The following is a 25026-nucleotide window of genomic DNA, read 5'->3' as shown; positions in this document are numbered from 1 at the left end:
GGTTGACTAGTAATTTAATTTCTGGGAAATCACCTTGGTCTGTTGTTTTTCTTCAGTAAAGTAGCATTGCTGCTCTCCGATCATTAGCCTGAGGAGAAGTGAGAGGAAGAAAGGTGAGTGAAGATTTCTCATGGCGAGGATTGAAGGTATACTGTACTGTGGTGCAATAATTTTCTGCGTTCCTCTGTTTAATTTTATTTGCTCAGTTTCCTAATTTCTGCATCCTCAAAAGCAGAGGCCCTTGTGTAATTGCAATACCGCACCATATTGATCGGCAATGATCCTAGTGAAAGGAAGAAATAATAATAATAATAATAATAATAATAATAATAATAATAATAATAATAATAATAATAATAATAATAATAATAATAATATGTACCTTTACATTATTCTTCTACCACTTCTACACTTCTGGAAAGTATATTTTTTATGTATAAAATGTTAAAAGTGTTTCTCCTTTTTAAACATAAGTTTTTATATAAGGAAACGTATGTACGCGGCAGTGTTTTCCAGCAGTTTCATTTTTTTCATAATTAGTGAAAGAAAATTGTATAACAATGGCATGCAAAAAGTTTTTAAATATTGCTTTCAAAGTTTTTGGTGCCAAGGTTAAAAACTCATGACAAAATTTTGAGCATGCGTCTTATACGCGTTTTACTGCATTGATACTATTTTTGTATACTGTTCGGGCATGTTAACGTGGTGTTGGGCAGAGCCTAGCATATTGTGTTGATCGACTGTTGTAGGTGTGTATAATCTTAAGATTCTGCGCTTCCCTAATAATTTCTATAAAAGAAAAATGGGCGACTCATGTTTGGACGAATTTTTTGCTAAAAAGGATAAAAATAAGAAGGGAAGAAATAAGGCAAAGTATATGACGACAGAGACTATAGCAAAAAAACTGGAGGAAAGTGGTAAGAAAATTGAACCAGTATCTAAAAAAGACCAAAAGGATAAGAATAATGTTTCTGTTGCAGTTAGTCAGTCTTCCTTAGCTAATACAGCTGTGGTACAGGTGAGTAATTACTTTTCACTGTGTTCAGTTTTGCTTCCTTTCCGAATGGTATAATTGTATTTGGCTGAACATTGTCATTCATTTATGCATATACCTAATGTATTATCTTGTTCATGTTTCATTTGTAACACATCAGAGATAATATGTAGATGTGTTTGTGGGGAAGCTATAGTTTAATGTAAATCCTATTTTGGTGTTAGAGTTAATATACGAGGATTTGTAATTTTGAATTCAATTTAATCCAGTGTTACTAGTAAGCCCATGCCGTTGATCATTTAGTGCTCTATTGTCATTCATCATCCTCGAATACTTAAGTTTTTCCTAAGACTTGAGCATTAATTTGGGCGAGTGAATATTGACTTTTTCTTCATTTCCTAGAACTGTAAATGTACTTGAAGCCTTATCAGCAAGACCGCGAAGCTACATTTGGTCATAAAACTCCAAACAAAGAAATCATTATTTATTTATTTATTTATTTTTGCATATTTACTACGTAACAAATTATAACTTAATGATTAGTTTTGTATTGAAAATTCGACATTAGTTTGAACAGCCATCGTATAGCAAATGCCCATAAAGGCGTTTAGTCATTTTATTTATATTTGTAGGCATTTTACGGTTCATTATTTCATGAAAAATCTATTCTTGGTTAGAAATTACTGGCATTGATGCATCCATTTAGTTGTGTATATATACTGTTTAATTTACTGGTAAAGCCACATCGTTATTTGGGCTTCTCATACATTCTTAGGGCTCGGGAGACCCATACGATCAATATTTATCATACTTCCTAAACTCATTCACAGCGGTTATCTTAAGTCTTCCCTGGCAACCCATTTCAATCTGTCACTCTTCAAGCAAGCAAGCACGCAAAAAATAAATAAATAACACACACACACACATCATACTCGCATTCGATTTTTAGTTTAATTAATCCTTGTTTTTTTTTCTCCCTCACTCCGGATATAAAAATGTTGTTGAAAAATGTATTGAAATGCATTTCCTTAGTTACATTAGCCAGATAGTGTTCCAGCATTTGAAGCCAGCTAGAATGACTAGGATGCATGTGAAAGTCCTTAGGTGGTAGATAAATCTTGTTGTTTGTTGTTAGTCTCCCATTCTGCTTATTGATAGCATACAGAAGTTTGAAAAAGTTCTGCATATGTTCTCTAGAGCGAATCCCAGATTATTTTGATTCCCAGAACAACAGCAGATGTCTGTAGTGGAGCGGATTCGAGTTCCCTCATGTGATGAGTCCTTGGACTCCTTCAAGGGGTTATGCAATAGTAATAATTTTACCTTAGCCTAATCCACAGTTAGTTATTTTTTTATTTTTATGGTGCAAAGACATCAAAGGTCATACTGCACCAGGACACAGGTACAGTAATACGTGTGATAAATGGTTAGTACAATCGCAAACATCCATGCCACTGACGGGATTCGAACCCACAGCCTCTTGACTGGAGAGCAGGTATGCTAACTGCTTGGCCTACCACAGTGTTAACTTATAAGCTAGCATTGTTATGTGGATGGGATTGATATCAAATGCACATGTTTATTAAATTTGTTACACCAACAAAAGTTTTCTGGTATTTATATTTTTTATTTTGTAGATCTAAAAGGATGTTTTCTATTTTTATTTTATTTTTGTTTTCATTTTTTTATTTATTTTTTTCATGAACTCCAGAAACTTCTCTAGATACCAAACATGGAACTTTTTTTTTTCAGACGATTTCAGGTCTCCAATAAGCAGGGAGGTGGTCTCACACTATGCAATGAAATTCATCTCTACCTAAAGACGATTACAAACATCCATGCCTACACCTGCTGGATTTGAACTTGTAGCCCGTGTTGGAGAGCAGATACACTTAGCCAAATAGGCTGGTATGTGCATGTAGATACATGTAAGCCGTGGATATATGATATTGTAATGAAGAAATCAATGAACAGCAGTAAATAAGTTTTTTTTTTTGAGAATTAAGACCTAAGTAACTAGGGGTGCAAGGCTAGTGTATTACTTGTATTTTTTTCTGGGTGATAGCTTGTTTTGCAGGATGAAAACCCATTTTCCTTGCAGGAAAATCTGTGCTGCCCACCACAACATGAGACTTGCTCACTCACCTTTAGTTGAGCCTTTATAAATGTTTTTTTTTCCCCCTAGATAGGATTTGATACTAATTTTTTCCAGCCAGAGTACATTGTTGTTATTGGCTAGGCTACACACTCCTTGAAACACTGCACAGTAAATATCATTAATACTTTCTTTTTTTAATAGTTAATAATTTAAAACATACGTCAGCAAATGAGGAAGAAAAAAAGTGTATATATAACTACATCCACCTGTGTAGCTCAGTGGAGATGACCTGTGCCTTCTACAATGCTAAATCGCCTGAAGAGAGAGCATTGTAAGTTCAATTGTAATCATCTTTTTTTTTACCAGTTCCCGAGTTAGTCAATTTTTGAATTGGCAAGCAGATTTTTTCCCCCATAAACTCAAGAAAATTGACTGTAGAACTCGCACTATTTTCAGACAGTAAACATAGTGTTAAGATTAGGGATTATGAGATGACTGCACTTGTCAGTCGCCTCTCTTCACAATGCCATGTATAATTAGTGATAGTCTTGGGCCATCTATCTCTGATTGGCTACTGGTGGAGATCGAACTGCCCCCTCTGTCTCTAAAAGTAGATAGGGCTAAAACAGCCTTGCCAACTCCCCGTACAGGAATAAAAAGTGCTAGCTGATTTTTAATTTATATATATATATATATATATATATATATATATAAATAAAACAACAATTGGCCTGCCACAATATACACATCAGTGCATTACTTGCATTATTATAAGATACTGAATTAGTTTTGCATGTGGTTTAGTTTATGGAAAATGTTATTTACATATGAAAGCTTACTATTATAATTATGTGACACCTTCATGAAGATCACACCATGGTCCACCTTATGTGTTACTTATTATTACAGCTTATTACAATTTGAAAAACCTGAGTTTCTGGGAGTGAAATTGTTGTATGAGATCAGCTAACTCATCCCCAGTTGAAAATGCCTACGTAGATTCCTCTTGTTGTGATAAAGGTAGAACTCAGGTTATTTCTGTTTGAAGGGCCTATGTCCCTTTGTGCTACAGAAGTATTATTCTCAGTCTTAAAATTCTTGACATTTCAAGGCTTAACATTGGCCCTTTGAGATGAATAATGGCCCACTTAGAGCAAGATTGTTTGCTCTATGATTGCACAATGAATGAACCAAATTTAATGATTCCAATGTCAGTTGATGAGTAGCAGCACTTGCTTCACCTCTTTAATAGTCTTGTGATAGTTCATACATTTGTCTTCTAAAAACTTAGTCATAAGTCAGATGTACAAATTATTGTTTAGTCCACCTGGCTGCCTTCTTATAAATGGGTTTCATCCTATGGGTCAAAGTTGCCCGTCAATTTGGCTGGATTTCTTGAATATTTTCTGTAATAGTTAAAAATGTCAAAAAATTAAAAAAGTACCATAAGATTGTTCCTCTTTTCATTATTGAAATTAGTGCATAATTATTTTAAACTTTTTTCATGCAGTTTCACAAAATGCATAAATATATATATAAAAAAAAAAACATGGAAAAGTGGGTCAGTGGTTGTCCCAATGGATGTCTGTGGAATGGAATGGGAAAACTAAAAGGAGTCTTCAGTTTCTCAATTCATGAAGGTGTAAATAGTATCAAAGTATTTCCATCTAATAGATAGTTTGAAGTTCAGTCATTGCCTTAAGGTGAACATACAAGAGGTCAAGTTATGAGGTATTTGGTTTGAATGCAACCAGCTTAAGAAATGTTTGTGTCCTAGTCCTAGATGTAGTCCTTGGTATGTCCATAGGCTCAATTCCCATCCCACCGATGAGACATCAAAGGTCAAACTGGTCTTGTAAACTGCATATGAAAAATCTTCACCATAATGCATGGCAATATACATGTTCAAAAGGAATTGTATTATGCATTATGGAATATCAGTGCAGTATGATGTGAAGTTATCTGCTTCTATATACAAGTCTGGTTGGGATAATGCTTCAAATGCAGACTTTTGTTTACTCAGCTCAAGAATTACATAAGAAAAAAAATAAGAATATATCTTGAGGTATAGTTTACTTTCTGTCAAAGCAAAACAGTGTAATACAGTTTTCACTCTCATCCTGACTATTTTAAGAATATGGTGATAAATTTTGCTGTTTGCATTTGAATAATATGATTTTTGCATTGATTTAGCCCTCATTATCTCCACCAGTCTTGGCAATTACCCTTGCTATAATGCATGGCAATGAAAGTTTATGGTATACTAGGGCAAGTCATGTGCCTCCATATAAAGTAGCATAGTCATGAAGATACTTCACACAAAACCTTTTGTCTGTCTCAAGCATGAATAAGAGGATTAAAACAGAAACATAATTTCTTGTTGTAATTTATGAATTTCAGCATCTAATGTGACACTACTACTTTGCTCAAATTGAAAGATTGAAGGGGCTGTAAACCATGTTGGGACTCCAGAGCGAAGACTCAGTTAATTCCTCCTCTCCCAATCTCTTCTAGCATGAAATATGAGAGATTTTTTTCAGAGTTACTTTAGACATCATGAAAAAATGTAACATAAGAATGAAGGAATGAAGGAACCATTAGTTTATATGGGAATTATGTTGAATGCAGTGGAGGTAAATAGTCTATTACAGAACCTTAATGTGAATACATCTGTGGGATTGGATGGTATACCCGCACAGGTCTTATGTGAAGCGGCTAAAGAATTGTCAGTGACCTTGACCATATTGTTTAATCTGAGTCTCGGGTCTGGTTTAGTCCCGAAGGGATGGAAAAAGGGGAAAACAGTTCCACTGCATAAAGGAGGATCCAAGACTACTGTTGCAAATTACCGACCAATCAGCATATCAGGAGTCGTCAAGGTCTTGGAGAAAGTAGTCAAGGGAAAAATACAGGAAGGGATTGATGAAAATGAGATACTGTATGGCAGACAGCATGGTTTTGTGAAGGATAGATCATGCTTCAGTAACTTGCTCAGGTTTTATAACACAGTGACGGCTGAACTGGATAGGGGTAATGGGTTTACAGTGATACTGCTGGACCTGGCTAAGGCCTTTGACAGGCTACCACATGGAATTCTAATCCATAAACTGCAACATATGGGAATGGATATAGGGTTGGTGAGATGGATAGGAGGGTGGTTGATGGAGAGATACTCAGGAGTGGAGTCCAAAAGACTGCCTGTGACTAGTGGTGTGCCACAGGGTTCTGTTCTTGGACCACTGCTGTTTAATTTGTTCATTAATGATGTATGGAAGGAACTGAGAGGAACGGTTCATTTGTTCACTGATGATGCAAAGTTGGGTAGGGCAATAGTGAATGCAGAAGATGTCAAAATTTTGCAGGATGATTTGGATAGATTGGAGGTCTAGGCTAAGGAGAATGGATGTCAATTTAATGTGCCAAAATGTAAGGTTATGCATTTTGGGATGAAAAGATTAGCAGCAGTATATCACATTGGTAAAACTGTACTCCAGGAGATTGATGAGGCCAGGGACTTGGGAGTGTTGGTGGATAGGGAGTTGAAGTTTAGGGGGGTACATTGCAAAGGTGGCTAAATCAGTTCATCAAATCACTTGGATGCTCAACAAAATTTAATGGTTCAGCATCCAAGCAAGCAGAGATAAGCAAGTTATTGTTCCTCTGTATCGAGCCTTGATAAGACCCCCCCCCCATCTCGAGTACTGTGCCCAGATCTGGTCACCTAGGTTTCTTCTTGATGGGGAGGAGGTTGAGAGGATCCAGAGGCGAGTGACCAAGATGATAGCAGGTCTATGGAATGAACCTTATGAAAACAGGCTGAAAATTTGTGAGCTGCAGAAATTGGTTGATAGGCAGAAAAGGGGAGATATAAATCAAATTGCTGAAGGGTTTCTGTAGGATTAATTCAGAGGATATTTTTGAGAACAGGACTGGTGGTGGGAGGACTAGGGGACATCCATGGAAGCTGGGCAAGAGTGTGGTTAGTAAGGGTGTTAGAGCTGGGTTTTTACTTTTAGAGTGGTGAATGAGTGGAATAAGCTGCCAGAATCTGTTGTGAGTGCTATGAGAGTAAATGAGTTCAAAGTATGATATATACTGTGTGAATGTCGAATAGTTGTGATGGACGTGATGTTTAGGGCCTCCCTCGATGAGTCTAGGGACCCCTTGGAGTTGCTCATAATAATAATAAAAGGGCTTTGTTTCCATTGAATTTTTTTGACTGAAATAGATGGCATACTGAGCAAGGGTTGACTTAAAGTTGAATTCTTAATACTGTAAATGTAATCTTTATATTCCTCTGAATATGTTATTTTAAATTTCTGGGTTTTAGCATTATTTTGCCAGCCTAGTTGTTAGAATGGTTAGCATATCCACTCTCCAGCCAGTAGTCTATGGATTTGAATTCCATTGTGGGCATGGATGCTTTGTGGATGTTTTTAGGTGAATTTCATCATATTATGGGAGATCACCACCTTGCTTATTTGGAGGCTTCAGGTACAGTATAATCTGGCTAATTGGGGCAACTGTTTATTTTGGACAAATCCCAAAGAAATTAAAGAACCAAACTAAATTGAGAAAATTGCTAGTTTTCTTTGTTTGTTTGGTATAACAACCATTTATTTGGGAGAAGAGATATATAACACTCAAGATTATTTCTTTGGGGTAATCACTTGTAAATGATTAGTTGGTTTAAGGCTTATTGGCAAAAGATCATACTGCACCAAACCACAGCTTTGTTCCTTCATGTGTTTTAGGTGCCATACGACTCCTCACATCAACTCAGCTTATATAGTGCATTACCTTCTAAAGGGGACAGTTTCTAACCAGTGTTAGTTAAATGCTCATGTGTCATCTTTCATGCTGAGCCAGTGCCTAACCAGAAAAGTTTCTGAGATTTTTCAGTGCTCCATTTTTTGATAATTTTGTTTTTAATTTTATAAAATTTTGGACCTTTACCAAGATAACACATGAAGATTTGCCAGCAGCCAAAACATTTGCCTTACTGGATCAAATCAAAGGCCATTTGTCCAATACCTAGTCAGTTTGCCAGAGATAACTAGAGTATGGAATATGATTGCATTATTGATATTACAGTAAGATAAACTTTGCGAAGAATTGACACACCATGAACAGAAGGAACATCCCAGAATGCAAGTATGAAGGTCAGGATCCTGTCATTGATGACACCCTAAATCAGTGGTTCTCTATTATAACTGTATAAGGAGTGTGCATCAATGGTCCAATGTTAAAAAAGATGTCAGAGGGGCTGATGGTTTAAAACCAATAGGTTATTGGTTGTCTCGATGGTAATGTAGGCATGATATTAAATTCTAGTTATATAAATTAATGTTTGAGTATCAAATATTTTCTGATGTGTTGTATATTTTGTTTTAATAGGATTACACTGAAGGATAACAGGTTCTGTTGATGTTGACAATGAGGAAAATTTAAATATGTATCTATTTTGTTATAATTAATTTGAATAAATGACATGTTGCTCAGTGAAATGTTAATTTGTCTTTTTATATGTTTTTAACTATTAATATGAAATTTCACATGATTGGACCAAAATGTTCTAGTCATAATTAACCGAAATCTACTGTATATTAAAAAAAAAAAAAATCATGTTTGATTTTCTTTCTAGAGCAGGATTTGTGGAATCTAGGCTTTATCCCTTATTATACTAGTACTATAAGCTGCCTTTTGTTGGTGGGATTCTGTCCTTCCTGTTTGAATTCAGGTATGGTAAGACATATGAGCAAAGTATCTGCTGAATTTGAGCATAAGTCATTGGGTTTAACTTGTCTTTTGGAGAATGTAAGAAGTAAGATAACGTAAAAATTGAATAGAAGGTGAATTGAAGAACCCAGAAATCTGGCTATCTTTTACATTGGACATAAGGAATATTCTTAAGGAGATATAGAACTATTATTTTTTCTGTGAGGTGACTTTCATAACCTTTAGAAAGAAATTAATTAGGTTAACTCAAACTCTTGGTGTTATAGTACATCTATAAAGAACATAGTGTTGTGTGACTGTAATATGTGTTTCAATGTATGCACCTTTTCATCAAGTATGATGGTGAGATTTGACATGTATGTCATCTGTGTTGATTTTCTTTCTGTAGAGACAGTGAAATAAATGCTGCTTGTTTTGTATGATTGGTACTAAGAAGGGAAAATAGGTTACATTCTCAAATTAACTGAATCCTATAGCAGATGGAGGTGATCTTATATAGAAATTCTGAATAACAAGGTATGCCTGTCTTTACTTACTGGAAAGATAGAGAACCTTACCTTGACTAACTAAATGGCCATTGGGTTAGTCAAGGTATGGTCGATTTCTTTTGCTTAAAGTGGATGAATTCCTGAGATATTCATCATCAAATATTGAAACTCCATTTCATCAGAATAAAGCAATAATATTTTTTTATTATTTTCTACTGAATTTTTAAATAAGAGGTGTGCAGCTGTAAAAATGATCAGTGGGAACAGAAGGATAACATGGAGGGACTGGATATACTTTTTTTTGATACCAGTAGTAGTAATTGTTGCTGGATGTGAATGTTAATTAGTATAACAATTGGATAAAAACTAAGGGGGGGGACGAGTAAAGGATTGATTCCCCGAAATGGGACAGTTTGAAAGGTTATTTGCAAACTTATTGCATTTGTACATGGGTGGGTAAGAATTTTTTTATCAAATATATACTGTGTGTATGTTTACATAATCCAGGAATCTTACTTTAGAAACCAAACATGGAACTTTTTACAAGCCACTTCAGGCCTCCAGTAAGCAAGGCAGTGGTCTCACACCATGCAATGAAATTCATTTCCCACCTTAAAGAAACCACTTTAGAAAATAAACATGGAACTTTTTTGCAATCCACTTCAGGCCTCCAGTAAACATTTCAAATTCAAAGTCCCTGCAACAACTTCTGGTTTTTCCCCATTTATCAACCGATCCATGATTTTATATTTTTCTTTTTTTCGAAAGAAATGAATTTTCTTTTCCATGTTGGTTTTACCTCTTTCGTTGCAGTTTGTGGTCATTATTATAAAAATAAATTTTTTTTATAAAAAAGCATTACATATTAATTATGTAACTCATCAGAAAATAAAGTGCTCAGCTTGAGATTAGTACACTTATGATTTTCAATGCGCTTTCCTGGCAGAAAACGAAGACAATTTTCAACAATAAACACTTTGCACGGTAAACAATTGATGTACATGCGTGCTAAAGGATATTTCCCCTAACATAAATTTGCTACTTATAACTACATGCAAGATGTGGGCAGACTCAAATTTAATGAAGATAAAATTTAATTTTTAAGTTGCGCAGTGAAAAACATATGAAAAGATAAAGGGTTACTACAATTTGTAGACTGCATTATATTGGAACCGCATTGTTCCGATATAATGTATAAGTACTGTGTTGAACAAGGGTTACCTGCACCTTGATTCCACAATAATTCCTACATTTGCTTGATTGAAAGAAACCTATTAAAATTGCTGAAGCTCACCAGATTTACATCCACACCAGCTGTGCCCCAGTATGTAATCAACTGATTATTGCTTCTGCACTTAAGTATTAAATATTGTTCTAAGGATATCCAGTCTCTCAGGCACTTTGAATAAATAAGTGCATATCTTGAATTGCAAGTTTGAATCTATTCTAAACCCAAAACTAATTGTCAGTAACTCAATCCTAAACAAATGGATAGTCAATATCTCTGGGTGCTCTCTTACCTCAATGACTGTTCTTTCCATAGGACCATAGTTCCTAGAAATATTCCTGCAACCTCACATTTGGCTAAGAAAGCAGCGAATTGCATTTTGAAGTTGCAGCTGTATTATCCGAATTCCAACTTCCCTTACTTAGCCTGCCTACTTCTGAATTTAATGAATTAAAATTTTTGAGTTATAATAGCTATCTCACAATTACCAAAGGGCAGTGGAAGACCAGTAGTAGTCATTGATGCTGCCAACACTTGTACAGGATAATCCTATTCTTTTCTAAAGTAAAACACTTGCTGTAACAGCTCATGGATAATAGGCTCAATTTTGAAATTCAGTCATTGTTCACAAATGATCCATTGGCTAAAACTGAAAATTTTTATTTTGTTATGCATTCTGGATAACTCACCTTGAAAAATGGTCTGCAGTCAAATAGAGGGCACAGGCATGGTGATCCTCTTCTCCTCTGTTGCCTGCCTTGGCCAATTACTATTTAGAGCACCGAGAAGACTTCTTCATTTACACTCAGCTTTTTATGTACACTATGTTGACAATGTCTTTTCATTTTGGTAACATCCAGAAGATGCTTTTGTTCCCTTCCTATCATAGATCCAACAGCCTGCATCGCTGCAGTAATTTCCCATAGAAAGATGGAAAATTAACTTTCCTTGATGTCCTTTTTTTCCAGCTGGTATCTTATCCTCTTTTATGTCGTAAGCAGATCTTCATTGGTCAGTATATTCAACAGAATTCACATCATGCTTTAAAAAAAAAAGTATCCAAAAACAATTCATTAGAACATAATCTTTTCCAACTTCTGTGATATAGCAAGAACTTGACACCATCAAGAGGATTATGCTGCTAAATGGTTTTAATCCTCATTAGATCCATCTCCTTATAGCTCTGGATCGGGGGTTTGATATTAGGAGACTGGGGTTCCAATCATCTACATTATTGCCATTGCCAAATGAATCTCAAGAATCCTGAGAAGATGCAACTTAGTGTTTCTTTTCTTTGCCTTCAACAAACCTCTCCACTTTAGTACTATTCTCCAAAGATATTTTCACTGTTGGTCAACTCTCTCTCTCTCTTGAGAGAGAGAGAGAGAGTTGACCAAATACCTTATGCTATCTCACAGATATTTTAAACAGTTGGAAAGGGATTTCTTGGAAAGAAGATGAATGAAAAATATAAGACTCAGGCCAGGAGAGTGACTAGTAGGCAAATGACCTGAGGAAGGCAAAACTGTAATATGAGAAGAGATTGACACTAAGATCCAACAACAATGCTAGGGAATTTTTTAGCTTTGTGGCCAGTAGGAGGAGAAATGATTGTGTGAAGAATGACATTGTGGGATAAAAATGGGAATAGAGTGACTGATGCAGAGGACATAGTGGAGTTGTTCAATGAACACTTTATTGGAGTATTTCATCTTGGAGAAGTAAGTCTTAATACTAGAGGGATAGGGGAGGTTCGAGGTGCAAGAGGGCGTGTGTTCCAAATACTGAGTACCGTGGATGTCAGTAAAGCTGTGGGACTGGATGGATTCATCATGGGTTTTGAGAGGATGTGCTAAAGAACTGAGAGCTCCGTTGACCTGGCTTTTCAATGAAAGTTTGACTACGGGAAAGTTACCCAAATAATGAAGGAAGGTAAGATAGTGCCATTGCATAAGGGCAGTAGCAAACTGGATGTGTCTAACTATAGGCCAGTTTGTGTTTCATCATAGTTAAGATCTTGGAGAAATTAGTGAGGGACCATGCTCAGCATTGGGCAGATAAGGGTAATGTTATTCAGTGAGAGCCAACATGGATTTGTTAAGAGGCACTCTTGCTTTAGTAATATGGTTACCTTTTATAATAAAGTGAGAAGAGCAGTTGATGAGGGAATTGCATATACTGCCATTTTTTTGGATTTTGCAAAAGCATTTGATAGGTTGCCACAAGATAAGTTGATGTTTAAGTTGCAGCACATGGGTTTAGATGTCAGGTTAGTCTACTGGATTCAGGATTGGCTCTCTGATAGGTATCAGAGAGTTGTGTATAGTGGGGCAATATCAAGGAGGCAGAAGGTTACAAATGGGGTCCCACAGGTCTCAATACTTGGACCTGTATTGTTTAACCTTTATATCAAGTTACAGGGTTTACACTGTCCATGGAGTGCAGGAGGAATATTCAGTTGTTTGCAGATGATGTGAAGCTGGGAAAGGTTATTAGTAATAATGCAGATGTGGCAGCCCTGCAAGAGGATTTGAATAAACTAGAACAGATATACTAAGCCCATTGGAACACGTATAACTGCTGCCCAACATCCTTTCACAGTACACCTTGAAACCCACAGAACAAGTTTCTTCATTTCCTTCATCCCTGCTACTGTACTGTACTGTACTGTGGAACAGTCTTCTCCTGACGTATTTCCCAAGGAATACAACATACGGGCTTTTAAATCAAATATAATCAAGTTTTTCCTTTCCCAACCTATATACGGTACTAACGTACTATAGGTTGACCAGCCAGCCTCTCGTATATGGGCATGGCAGTTTAATGCAGCAAAATGTAAAGTTTGAAGTTTTGGATACATTGATGGGAGGTTGCATACTTGATTGAGGAGCTGTACTGGAGGAAGTAGGGGAGACAAGAGATCTGGAGGTAGTGATTGATAGAAAACTGAAATTCAGGGAGCATATTGCAAAGGTTGTGAAAGTAACCCAGAGGATTGCTGTAATACTGAGAAGGATGCTGACCTGCAGAGATAAGAGTTATCGTTCCATTGTATAAGACCCTGATCAGGACACTTAGACTATTGTTTTCAAATTTGGTCTGCAGGATTTGAAGGGGAAAATTAACTGTGGAAATACAGAGGTGGATAACAAAGATGATTTCAGGATTGTACAACATTAGCTACGAGGATTGGCTGAGGGAATTTGGACTGCAGAGTTTGGGATATGATTGAGAATCTGGGGAGTTCTTTCACTTGGTGGAAAGCAGTAAAGAGCAATGACAAAGGGCCATCCCTGGAAGTTGCAAAAGGAAGCTGTGAGCAAGAGGATGAGGAGTGGTGTTTTTGCATGGAGGGTTGTTGAACTATGGAATGCATTGCCCAATAGTGGTGAGAGCAAGAACTGTTAATGAGTTCAAGGAGTGGTATGATAGACTTTGTGTTTTCTAGGAAAGACCTCCCACAATGAGTATTTTGATTCCATGCAGGCCAGAATAATAATAATGAAATAATTTAAGTAACTTTGTCTGTTGTGGAGGAGGAACTTGTCCTCATTGTTTACTGAACACAAAACATGTTTAACAAGACTTTTTTTAATGGGTCTTGGTTAATTGTGGTAAATGGACAACTAGTATACCCATTTTCTCTTCATTTAACAAACCTTTTAGCACTCAGATGATCTAGTTTCTCAATCTTCCATAATCAATATTTTAAAAACAAATCTCTTTGCCTCCAGCAGGAAGAAGATAAAACAAAATATTTCAGTGCTACCAGAATGATCTGGTCTTATTTCTCCTAAGAAAGGTCTCACTTCCCTTTCCTTTATAATATTCAAATTTGCCAACCTAGTTGAACGAGTGAATGAAGAGTGTGCTCTCACCAAGTGGTAAACTCTGGATTGAAATCCCATTCAAACCCAGAGTTTACTTTCACTGTGGTGTCAGACTGTCACTCTTGGAGGCTTGAAGTGACTTGAAAAAGTCCCATGTTTGGTTTCTGGGGTAGTGTTCCTTCCCCAGATTATCTGATCCTTATCCCACCCATAGTACTAATGCATGACAGGTTTACAACCTCTCATAGGTAAGTTTTGCATAAAACAAAATCACAAGGTCACACATATTTGTTCTTCCTAACAGAAATTCATCTCATTCAGGGCTTACTTTGCCTCAAAAAAAAAAATTGGTGCCCTCTTCTGTTTGCAATTATTTTTCACCTCTTTAGCTCATAATACTATGTAAATCCCAGATTTTTTCATTCTCAGAATACAGTTCTCACATTTGTAATGATGAGTCAGATAACTATATAAAAATTATTGATGCTATCTAGTAGAACTTTATAGATAACTTCCACTCTCGGAAACTCACTTGAAAGAGTTTTTCATAGGCATATTATGATTCTAGTTATGTCGTTTCAAGGTTTTTATGGGCACTCTTCCAACATATGGCTATTCTCTCCCTTTTTTCTAAGCATGTGTAAACATGATTGGTTGCTGATCATCACGTGTACATTCAATTTCAAATTACCAAACCATATTTCCTTCCTCCTCTTTTATTCTGTCTACTTCTGTTTTTTGAAACAGGTCTTCCTCACAGTTTCCTCAAGAATTTTGACTCACAATTGTTTTTAAGTAAGTTTTCTTCTCTCTCTCTCTCTGTCTATCTATCTACTTATCAGCACATGGCACAGGTATATATATATATATATATATATATATATATATATATATATATATATAGGATCTGCAGCTTCTAGTATGGAATTCATGTAAAACAAGTGAGTTCGAGGCTATGTGGTGAAATAACGTGCTGTTAGAAAGCTCTTGAAAGATCTGTTATTTTTGTTGATTATTTTCTTTGATTTGATGGTATATTATGTGGTTTTTGGTGTGATTGTTGTACTACAGAGTTTTATAGCAAAATTACAGAAAAAATTACGAATTCGTTATCATTAGTACCAGCAGAAAACATGGTGGCGGCTTTGTCATTACATGATTTTAATTTAGACTTCAGTCCTTTCATTAAGTGTGAGGTGTGCTATATGTATTCTTTTGATTACATAAATGATTTCTGGATGTTTAGGGCGGATGGAAGGAGGGTGTGTGTGTGTGTGTGCGCGCGACCCGAACGAGGAATTGATGAATGCAAATATGAAATTGATGACAGAAAGTGTTAGTTGTGAGAATGTCGCGGGGAAAATGAATGCATGTTTGAAAGAGAGGCAAAAGAATGTTTAAAAAAATCAGTAAAAAAGAAAACTTGTAATGTAAAATCCGTAACGGATGTTAAAAAGGGCGAGAGTGGCGGAAGGAAATGAAATTGAGAGAACCAATGAAACTGGAAACGGTGTGATGCAGGAATCGAAAGTGGCGGAAGGAAACGAAATTGAGAAAATGAATGAAACTGGAAACGGCACGATGAAGGAATCGAAAGTGGAAAGAATGAATGATAGCGAAAGTTGGACGCATGTTGGTCCAAAAGTATGGAAGCACTGAAGGATGAATGAGAGTGAAAGTGAGAAAAGGGGGGGGTCGAGGGTTCGAAAATTAGGAAGATTGAATGATAGAGAGAATGTGATGCAAGATTCGGAAGTTGAACTGGATTGGATGCGGAATGAAATTAAGAAAATTCAGGTAAAAAATATTCAAACAAATCATGATGGTACGAAAGAGTTAACGAAAGATGAGAGAGTGGCGTTGTGTGGTGACTCTATTATTAAATGTGTGCTGGATGATAAGATGCATAAGGTATGTTTTCCAGGTGGTAAAACGAGTAGAGTGATTTGAGGCATTGGATATGAGGAGGGAGCGAGCAAAGGAGTTAATGGTCTTTAATCGGAACAAATGATTTGACAAAGAGAGCGTCAGAATGGATATCAGGAGGCTGCTTAGAAGGATAAAAGAGAATAGTGTGATAGGAAGGGTGGTCAGCATGTTGCTTAGGTATGACTGTGGTGAGATGAGGCGGAGAACAAGGATTATGAATGATATGCTGGCTGAAATGTGTGAGGAGACGGGAGTGCAGTTTGTTAATGTGTGGAATGAGTTTGAGGGACGAAGTGAGCTGTATGGAAGCGATGGGCTGCATTTGAGTGGTTATGGTGTGAGTCGCTTGGAGAGACTGCTTCTGGAAAGCAGAAAAGTGAGTAGAGTGAGAGAGAATAAATCAGATCAAGTGGGAAGTGATGTGGAAGAGCAGGAGAGTAAGTTAGGAGAGATTGAAGAGGTGGTTATGAATGAGGAAGTGAGTGGTATGAGTATAGAAAATGAGAAAATGGGTGTGCAAGAGGAACAGGAAAACGGGGAGGCTCAGGATGGACAGGGGTACACAGCACGAGGAAGGTGGATGCTCCGAGAGGAGGTGAGAGCATGTGTAGAAAGGAATGGGATGACCTGGGATCAAGAGGAAACAGTTATAATTGAAAAGGGTTTTAAAATGAATAAGCAGAAAGGGAAATGGCCCCAATCGATCATTGAGAGATCACATCGAGAGGGTGGTATCAGTGGAACTATTTGTAGATCCAGAAATGAGCTGTTGTGTTTGTATACAAATGCTAGAAGTATAAGAAACAAGGCAGATGAAATGGTTGCATTAATTGTGTCTGTTCACCCGAGGATTGTCGGAATAAGTGAGACATGGTTGGAAGAGGACGACATCCTGACAGGAATAGAGATGGAAGGGTATGATGTGTTTTGTGAGGATAGAAAGGGTAAAAAGGGAGGGGGAGTGCTATTGATGATAGAGAAAGGGTTATGTCCATACAAAGTATAGATGCAAGAGGGAAATAGTGCCAGTGGTTTTGAAGCAGTGTGGTGTGAGATAGAGGTGAATGGAATCAAATACTTGGTTGGATGTTGTTATAGACCAGGAAATGTGGGTGGTGGTGATAATGAAATGTATAATCAAATTAGCCAAGCAAATAAGAAAGGGGTGATCATTATGGGTGATTTTAATTATGGCAATGGAATGATGAGATAGCAACTGGAAGTAAAGAAAATGAGTTTTTGAGCAATAACTACCTCAGACAGTATGTAACAGAGGGCACACAAGGATTGAGGGTCTTGGATTTGGTCATCTCATCAGAGGATGTAATTATAAATGAGGTGTCAAATCATCCACCAATTGGTGAGAGTGACCATGAGGTGATTACCTGGGTGGTTGCCTCCAGTGTGAGGACCTCTGTGAGAAAAGGGTATGTGGAACTACAAGGGGGGTGATTATGAGGAGCTCAGGAGACAGCTTGTGGGTGTAACATGGAATGAGGAGTTAGCTAGAAAAGAGATCAATACAGCTTGGGGAATTTTCAAAAAGTATCTAGTAGATGCAATGTCTAAATATATTCCAAGGGTGAGAAGGTTAAATAAAAGTAGGTGTGAGATGGATGAATAAAGAGATTAATCATGCGATACAGAGAAAGAGGGCATTGTGGAGGCAGCATAAGAGAAGTGGAAATAACCAATTCCATGAGGTCTACAAAGACCAGGCAGGGAGGGTGACTTGGTTGGTGAGGGTAGCTAAAGAGAGGTATGAACAGCAGTTGGCTAATGAAGCCAAAAAGAACCGTAAGGAGTTCTTTTGATAGTAGCCAGCAAAAGAAAGAATGATTATGGAAGGATGACATTGATTGGAGAAAATGGTATCTTGTGAATGTGACTTCATGGAGAGAGATTGAGAGCAGTAGATGATGGGGAGGAGAGACTGACTGTAAGTGAGCAAGAGGTGTATGGGGAGTTGAGTAAACTAGATGTTAAAAAGGCTGTGGGACTTGATAATATATATCGTCATGTATTCTGAAGGAATGTGCCAGGGAGTTGACGCCTGTCTTGACATATTTTTTTTAATACGAATCTTGCACTCGGTCAAGTCTCTAAGGAGGGCAAGATTGTGCCACTTCATAAAGGAGGTGATCGAACTCAAGCATTAAACTATATGCCTATCTGTGTGTCAGGATGTTGTGGTTAAGTTGTTGGAGAAGCTTATGAGAACTAGGATCCAGAGTTGGGTTGACAACAATGGTATCATCTTTGATGGACAGCATGGATTTGCTAAAGGGATGTCATGTTTTAGTAATCTACTTACTTATTACAATAAATCTGCTTCCTTGGACAGAGGAGAAGGATACACAGTGATATACTTGGATTTCGCAAAGGCTTTTGATAAAGTACCTCATGATAAATTGATAGTCAAACTGGAGCAGATGGGGTTGGATATTAGATTGATGCATTGGATTGGAGATTGGCTGTCTGATAGGTTGACAAGTTGTGTATGAGGGAGCGATGTCTAGGAAAAGATAAGTCACTAGTGGAGTACCTCAGGGATCTGTTTTAGGGCCATTACTGTTTAACTTGTATGTTAATGATATAGGTGAAGATTTGGATGGAGATATTCAGTTGTTTGCAGATGATGCAAAGTTGGGACGAACCATGAAGAGTAGTGAGGGTGTTGTGATCTTGCAGGAAGACTTGAATAAATTGAGTGATTGGGGATGCGAGTTCAATGTTGCAAAATGTAAGGTTTTAAAATTTGAAAAACAAAGATGGGATGCAGAATTTATACTTGGTGAGAATACATTGTTGGAGGTAGAAGAAATAAGAGATCTAGGGATGATAGTAGGTAGGGATCTAAAATTTAGGGGACACATCGCCAAAATTGTGAAGACAACACAAAGGCTTCTGGGAATGATGCGAAGGACACTGACATGTCGAAGTAGGGAGATTCTTGTTCCATTGTGTAAGGCTTTGATTAGGCCACACATGGACTATTGTGCCCAGATTTGGTCACCTAGTTTTCAGAAAGACGAAGAGATGTTGGAAAGGGTCCAAATGCGACTGACTAAGGTAGTTTCTGACCTCTGGAATGTCGAATATGAGGAAAGATTGAGGAGATGCAATTTGCAGAGTCTGGTTGACAGGAGGAAGAGGGGAGATATGATAGAGACCTACAAGTTGGTAAGGGGATGTTATAGGATCAATGCTGGAGAAGTTCTACAGAAAATAGTGGGAGATCGGGAGAGAACCAGAGGTCATCCCTGGAAACTGTATAAAGAAGGTGTGAGTAGGGGAGTGAGAGGCAGGTTTTTTGTGCAGAGTTGTAAATGATTGGAATGCCTTGCCTGAGAGTGGTGTCTGCAGGGAGTTTGAATGTGTTCAAAGCACGGTATGATGAGCTGTGTATGTGATAAAAGGACTTCCCAGATGAGTCTTTGACTCCATGAGGTCTTGGATAATAATAATAATATAAAGTGTCTGTTTTCTAAAAATTGAACAAGAGTAATTACATTGGCTCTTGCAGTTCCAAAATTAGTGTATGTTTTGTTTGAAGGGTAGAAGTGAGTAGATGATTCAAATCATGATGATTTGGATCATCAATTTAACAAATTTCTGTTTGTCATTTTAACAGATTTTACACTTTATCCCAACCGTCTTGGTCACTGCGGGATGAATTGGGATTAAAACCTCTCAGATATTTGAAAAGGGCCTCTGCAACACTACCACTTTTTTTTTCTTGCTTCACTCTACTCATTTCACTCCAAAATGCTAATATGGTTGTGCCTTACACGTCCTGTATTTCTTGTCACACAGAATAATCAGAGCTGTAAATTAAAGATGCCAAAAAATTATATTCTTGGTTTCATCCTTTATCCAAGTGTAAGCAAAGAAAGTTTGCACGTGAAGTTACTTCACGACTGGGCTACTTGTGTATAGAGGTTAATGATCAATTGCCTTATTATCCCTAATACATAGCATTATACATGTCTACAGGGATATATGTGGTGCATTATGGGATACTAAGGCAACGATGGAAAGTCATTAGCCTCTATACACAAGTAGGCCAGTCATGAAGTGACTTCACGTGCAAACTTTGTTTGCTTACACTTGGAAAAAAGATGAAACCTAGAATATAATTTCTTGGCATCTTTTATTTATACTTTAACCAACTGAAAAAAACTTTCAAAATCAGAGCCATGTTCAGGGCTTAGGCAGAAGGTCCTATTTGAGAAGTATATTACAGTTTTCAACACAAGTCAGGATATTGTGAACAAGGAATACAGACGATACTGGATTCATCTTAGAGGTGAAATTTACATAGACACGTGGAATGTATGGGGTCTACAGATGGGTACTCTTGATATTGTTTGTAAAGAAATAGGGAGGTATAAAATTGACATCATGGAAATTACAGAGACTAGATGGAATGCAGAAGGTCATTTCAGAAGACAGGATGATAAGCTAATAGTTTATTCAGAAGGTGACTCGGAGGTTGCAAATCCTAATCATGGGATAGTTGCGATACTGAAGACAGTTAAGGCAAGAGTCCTTCTTGGTTATAATCCCATTAATGACAAGGATAATCTAATACAAGGATATTTTGTATTAGACTTAAGACTCATCTTACCAACGTTTACAGACAATATCAAGCATACCCATTTGTATTCCATGCGGATAGGCCTGATGAAGAGAGAGGAATTCTATGAAAACCTACAGACTGTCATAGAGCAGACTGTGGTACAAACCATCAGCTAGTAAGAGCCAAAGACCGAGACTGCAAAACCTTCCAAGTCAGGCCCATTCCATTAGACAAGATGTCTAATGGCAAACAAGAAGTCTCTAGGCCCAGTTAATGTCTGACCACAGATCCAAAACCCACAGTTGGATTTGTGCCAAGAAGAGTCAATTTATGTTGAAGGGTAGAAAGGAATAAGGCGATGTAAGAATTCATTACCAACACACGAAATGACATGCATAAACATAAAATTTTCCAACTGTTACACAAGCAAAATAGTTGCCACTTTAAAAACTTCAATGTTCATAAAAGGAAAGTTAATTTTCTGACATGTAATAATAAACAACTCATTCCACAAGATGGATTGTGATTACCCAATTATCGGAATGGATTCTCCTTCTGACCTGCATGGAAGTGTCGAAGGGTCTTGCATCTGTGGGCATACCGTAGAACACCAAGTGACCCATGGATATCAGATTCAACATGGGATCTAATCAAAAGAAGGTGCTTGGAGATACAAAGAGACACGGGGACTGAAGAATATAAGGGATTACAAAGAAAAGTCATCAGGCAGGACATGGAAAATTTTTATGTTAATAAATATGAAAATATAGCACTGCAAATGAGGAGGCACAATTATAAAAGGATGTTTCATTTAGTTTGTGACCTAAAGCACAAATTGAATGTAATCAAAGGTAGGCATGGAATTACTAATGGAAGAACTAAAAGTCAAAACTGATGGAAAGAATATTGTTAGGAACTGTATAGCATAGAGAATAAGGAAAATTTGCAGGAGCAATCTCACCAGGAATATTTTGATTTGGAACCTCTTCCAATTAAGTTGAAAGTACAGTTAAACAGCTTAACAACAGTAAAGGATAATGTGTTTCATATACTGCTCTAAAACGTTTGGCTGTGTTCAGCTTGTGAAACTGCAGGAAGTATTCAAACAATAAGTTGATTGCCAACTTCTACAGTGAGCAAGAAGCCACTGTAAGAGCAGGTGTTGAATTAACTGATGGGCTTCAGGTTGGAAAAACGAGTTAAGCAAAGATGCCTACTTTCTCCTTCACTGTTTAGTATCTATGCATGAAGACATCATGCATAGATATCCAGGAATTAGGATAGGTGATAGATTGATATGAAATATTAGAGGTATGCTGATGATACAATATTCCTTTGTAACAACAAGGAATTAGAACATTCTTGACAAAGTTAATGAGATCAGTAAGAATAGAGAACTTCAGCTCAATCCTAGCAAGACAAAGATTATGGTTCTCAAAGGAAATACAGACAGGGAAGCTCCTGAACAAGTTCACCTTAATGGAGAAAGAAATTAGGAAGTTGGTGAGTTTGAGTACCTGGGTCCATTATTTATGTGAAGAATTTCTGTTCAGAAGAAGATTTGGAACAGCTAAAACAAAGTCAGACTTGTCTAAAATCGGAAGGATGGATCCATCTCCACATGAACAAAGTTGAGGATTGTGGATGTGAGACTTGGAACCTAAAGAAGTCTTACAGGGAAAGTATAGCTGCTTTTGAGAGGTGGTGTTACAGAAAGCTATTGAGGATATCATATACTGAAAGGCAGACAAATGGATGGGTGCTAGAAAGAATCAGAATTTTACGGCTCCTTAAGAATATTGATAGAAGTTGTAATACTTCTATAAGACATTGAAAGGATGGAAGGAGGACCTATCAAAACAGTAATGGAAGGTAAAGTTCCTGAAAAAGAGGAAGGGCTAAACTGTCAATTGATCTGACTGATCTTCGGAGCATTGAAGTCTAGAGAAAAGAATATAACAGTCCACTTGGCAAGTACTGATAGGCACATCACCGAGTGACCATATAGCATTTGATGTCCAATGGATGGACACACTTTATCTGTGAATGGGTGTCTGTTTTCTTTGAAGGTTAGAGATAAGTGGATGATCCAAATCATGGTGATTTTTGTGTCAATTTAACAAATTTCATACTTTATCCATGAATGAATGAATGTATGTTTTCTTTGAAAGTTAGAGCTGAGTAGATGATGTGAAACATGATGATTTTCATGTCTGTGAATTTGACGAATTTCACACTTGATCTTTTTGTTCTGATGCATCATTTTGAATGAGCTGCCCTTTTATAAGAATCAGGGACTCGTCTTATGCAACTATTCAAATGAAATAAAATTGTCTAAATCATTGTTCTATGATGTTGGTTTGTATTATTATTGCTGTTTAGTATCTCATTATAGTTCTCATTTTGAGAATGCTGTCCATAAGGAAGTATATATTGGAAGCACTGAAAGTTGTGAAAATTGTTATATGTATGTATATATATATATATATGTAACAAAAAGTATAAAAGGGTTATAGTTAAGGTTAATGAGCAGAAAAGAAGGAAAGTATTGGAGTATAAGAAGTGCAGTGGTGGATTAGATCATTCCAAAATGAGAATAATGTCACCAAATAGTGGTCAGAAAACAGGTGGAAGTGTTAGTAATGGTAACAGAGTGTAAGAGCTTAGGAGAGTTTATTAAATGAAGAGTGAAGTGATGTGTGCAGAGGATGAAATTGAATGTCTAAAAAAGCAGTTGACTGATGTGAGTGAGGAGGAAGTTAGTAGAATGATCAGGTGGCACTGTATGGAGATTGTCATTAGAAGTGTGTTGAATAGTAGGGTACATAAATCAAGTTTACAGCTGGTGCATTGGTACAACTGATATTTTGCATGGAGGGAAAGACTAAGCATCAGAATTAATGGTGATTGTGGGCCCAAAGGTTTAGGCAGTAAAAATAGGAATGTGAAAGGGATTTGAGGAAGTTGTAGGAAGGAAATAATAATGTTGTTGAGAAAGTGGTTAGCATGCTGCCAAATATGATAATAGTGAGTTGAGAAGAACAGACATCATGAATGACAAGATGACATTTGTGCAATCTGTGATTTATGTGGAGAGAATTTGAAGGCTTGTGAGTGGTTCAAGGTTGATGGATTGTATTTGAATGAGTTTCTAGATGTTCACAAAGTCAAGATAGGAGTCACTGAGGATCAAAGGTGTGTGTTTTTGGATGCACAGGTGGGGGACGGGCAGGCTATAAATAGTGGAGCAGGGTGGGTAAGAATGAAAAAGTGATTGTGGCAGAGCAGAATGACTAAATGTAAAGAGATGGGGATGAGAGGGAAATATGAATGGAAACCAGAGTAAGGAACAGGGAAATGGGTGTGATCAGAGTGAAGAGAGGTGTTGGTGGGTTGATCGAAAAGCAGGTGGGATTATTATGTTTGTTTACTAATATGTCCATCAGTAATTAGTATAAGTGAAACTAGGTTATCTGAGGATAACATACTGTTGAGAATAGAAATGGATGGATAGATAATTTTTCAGAATTGGAAGGCAAAAAGAGGAATGGTGGAGGTTAATAGTAAAGGAATTATTTGCTAAAAAGCGTGTTGAATTGGTAGTACATTTGGAGATGCTGAAGCTGTTTGGTGTGAAGTTAAAATTGATAAAATAGTATACCTAATAGGATGTTGTTATGGTCAGGAAATGTAGAGAGCACTCATTGTGGATGTTTAGGTAAATTAGACATGCAAAAGGAAGGTGATCCTAATTTAAATTATAGGCAGTGTAGGAAGGAGAGCGAATTTGTTGATTTTCTGAAGCAGGGTTTCCCAAACTGTGTTCCGCGAAGTTCTCCTGGAATTTGTCATTTTAGTTTCCTAAGCATTTTTCATGAATAAATGTTTTATAGTGGAAATATTCTGAGGAGAATAATATTCGTGAATATGTCAAAGTTCAGACCCAGAACGCCTAATAACATCTGTGTATTGTTAATTTTCACACATCGAACCCTTTCAACATTTCGGAAAGGGTATACCGCTGTCCGGTCATAAAAATTGCCTGCAAACGGATTACAACAATGGGCAGCATATCCTCTGTTCTCAAAGCTGAAGGAAATGACATCTGTAGCAAATGTCAGTGACCAAGCCGTGTATT

The 25026-nt window shown here is 37.0% G+C and overlaps 1 protein-coding gene across 1 annotated transcript in view; it reads left to right on the top strand.

The window, feature by feature from the left end:
* The first annotated feature begins 682 nt into the window (after positions 1-682).
* Positions 683-25026, top strand: part of LOC150104663 (protein CDV3 homolog) — an 83705-nt gene continuing 59361 nt past the window's right edge. Inside the window, exon 1 of the mRNA XM_090395860.1 lies at positions 683-1018. Coding sequence (XP_090251986.1) covers positions 803-1018 — 216 coding nt within the window. The 5' untranslated portion in view covers positions 683-802. The remainder of the gene's footprint in view (positions 1019-25026) is intronic.

This window comes from Typopeltis vanoorti, chromosome 7, assembly GCF_054136105.1.
Source record: "Typopeltis vanoorti isolate ZY-2024b chromosome 7, IOZ_Tvanoo_1.0, whole genome shotgun sequence".
In the NCBI taxonomy this organism is placed as follows: Eukaryota; Metazoa; Arthropoda; class Arachnida; order Uropygi; family Thelyphonidae; genus Typopeltis; species Typopeltis vanoorti.
This window is presented reverse-complemented; position numbering and strand designations above follow the sequence as displayed.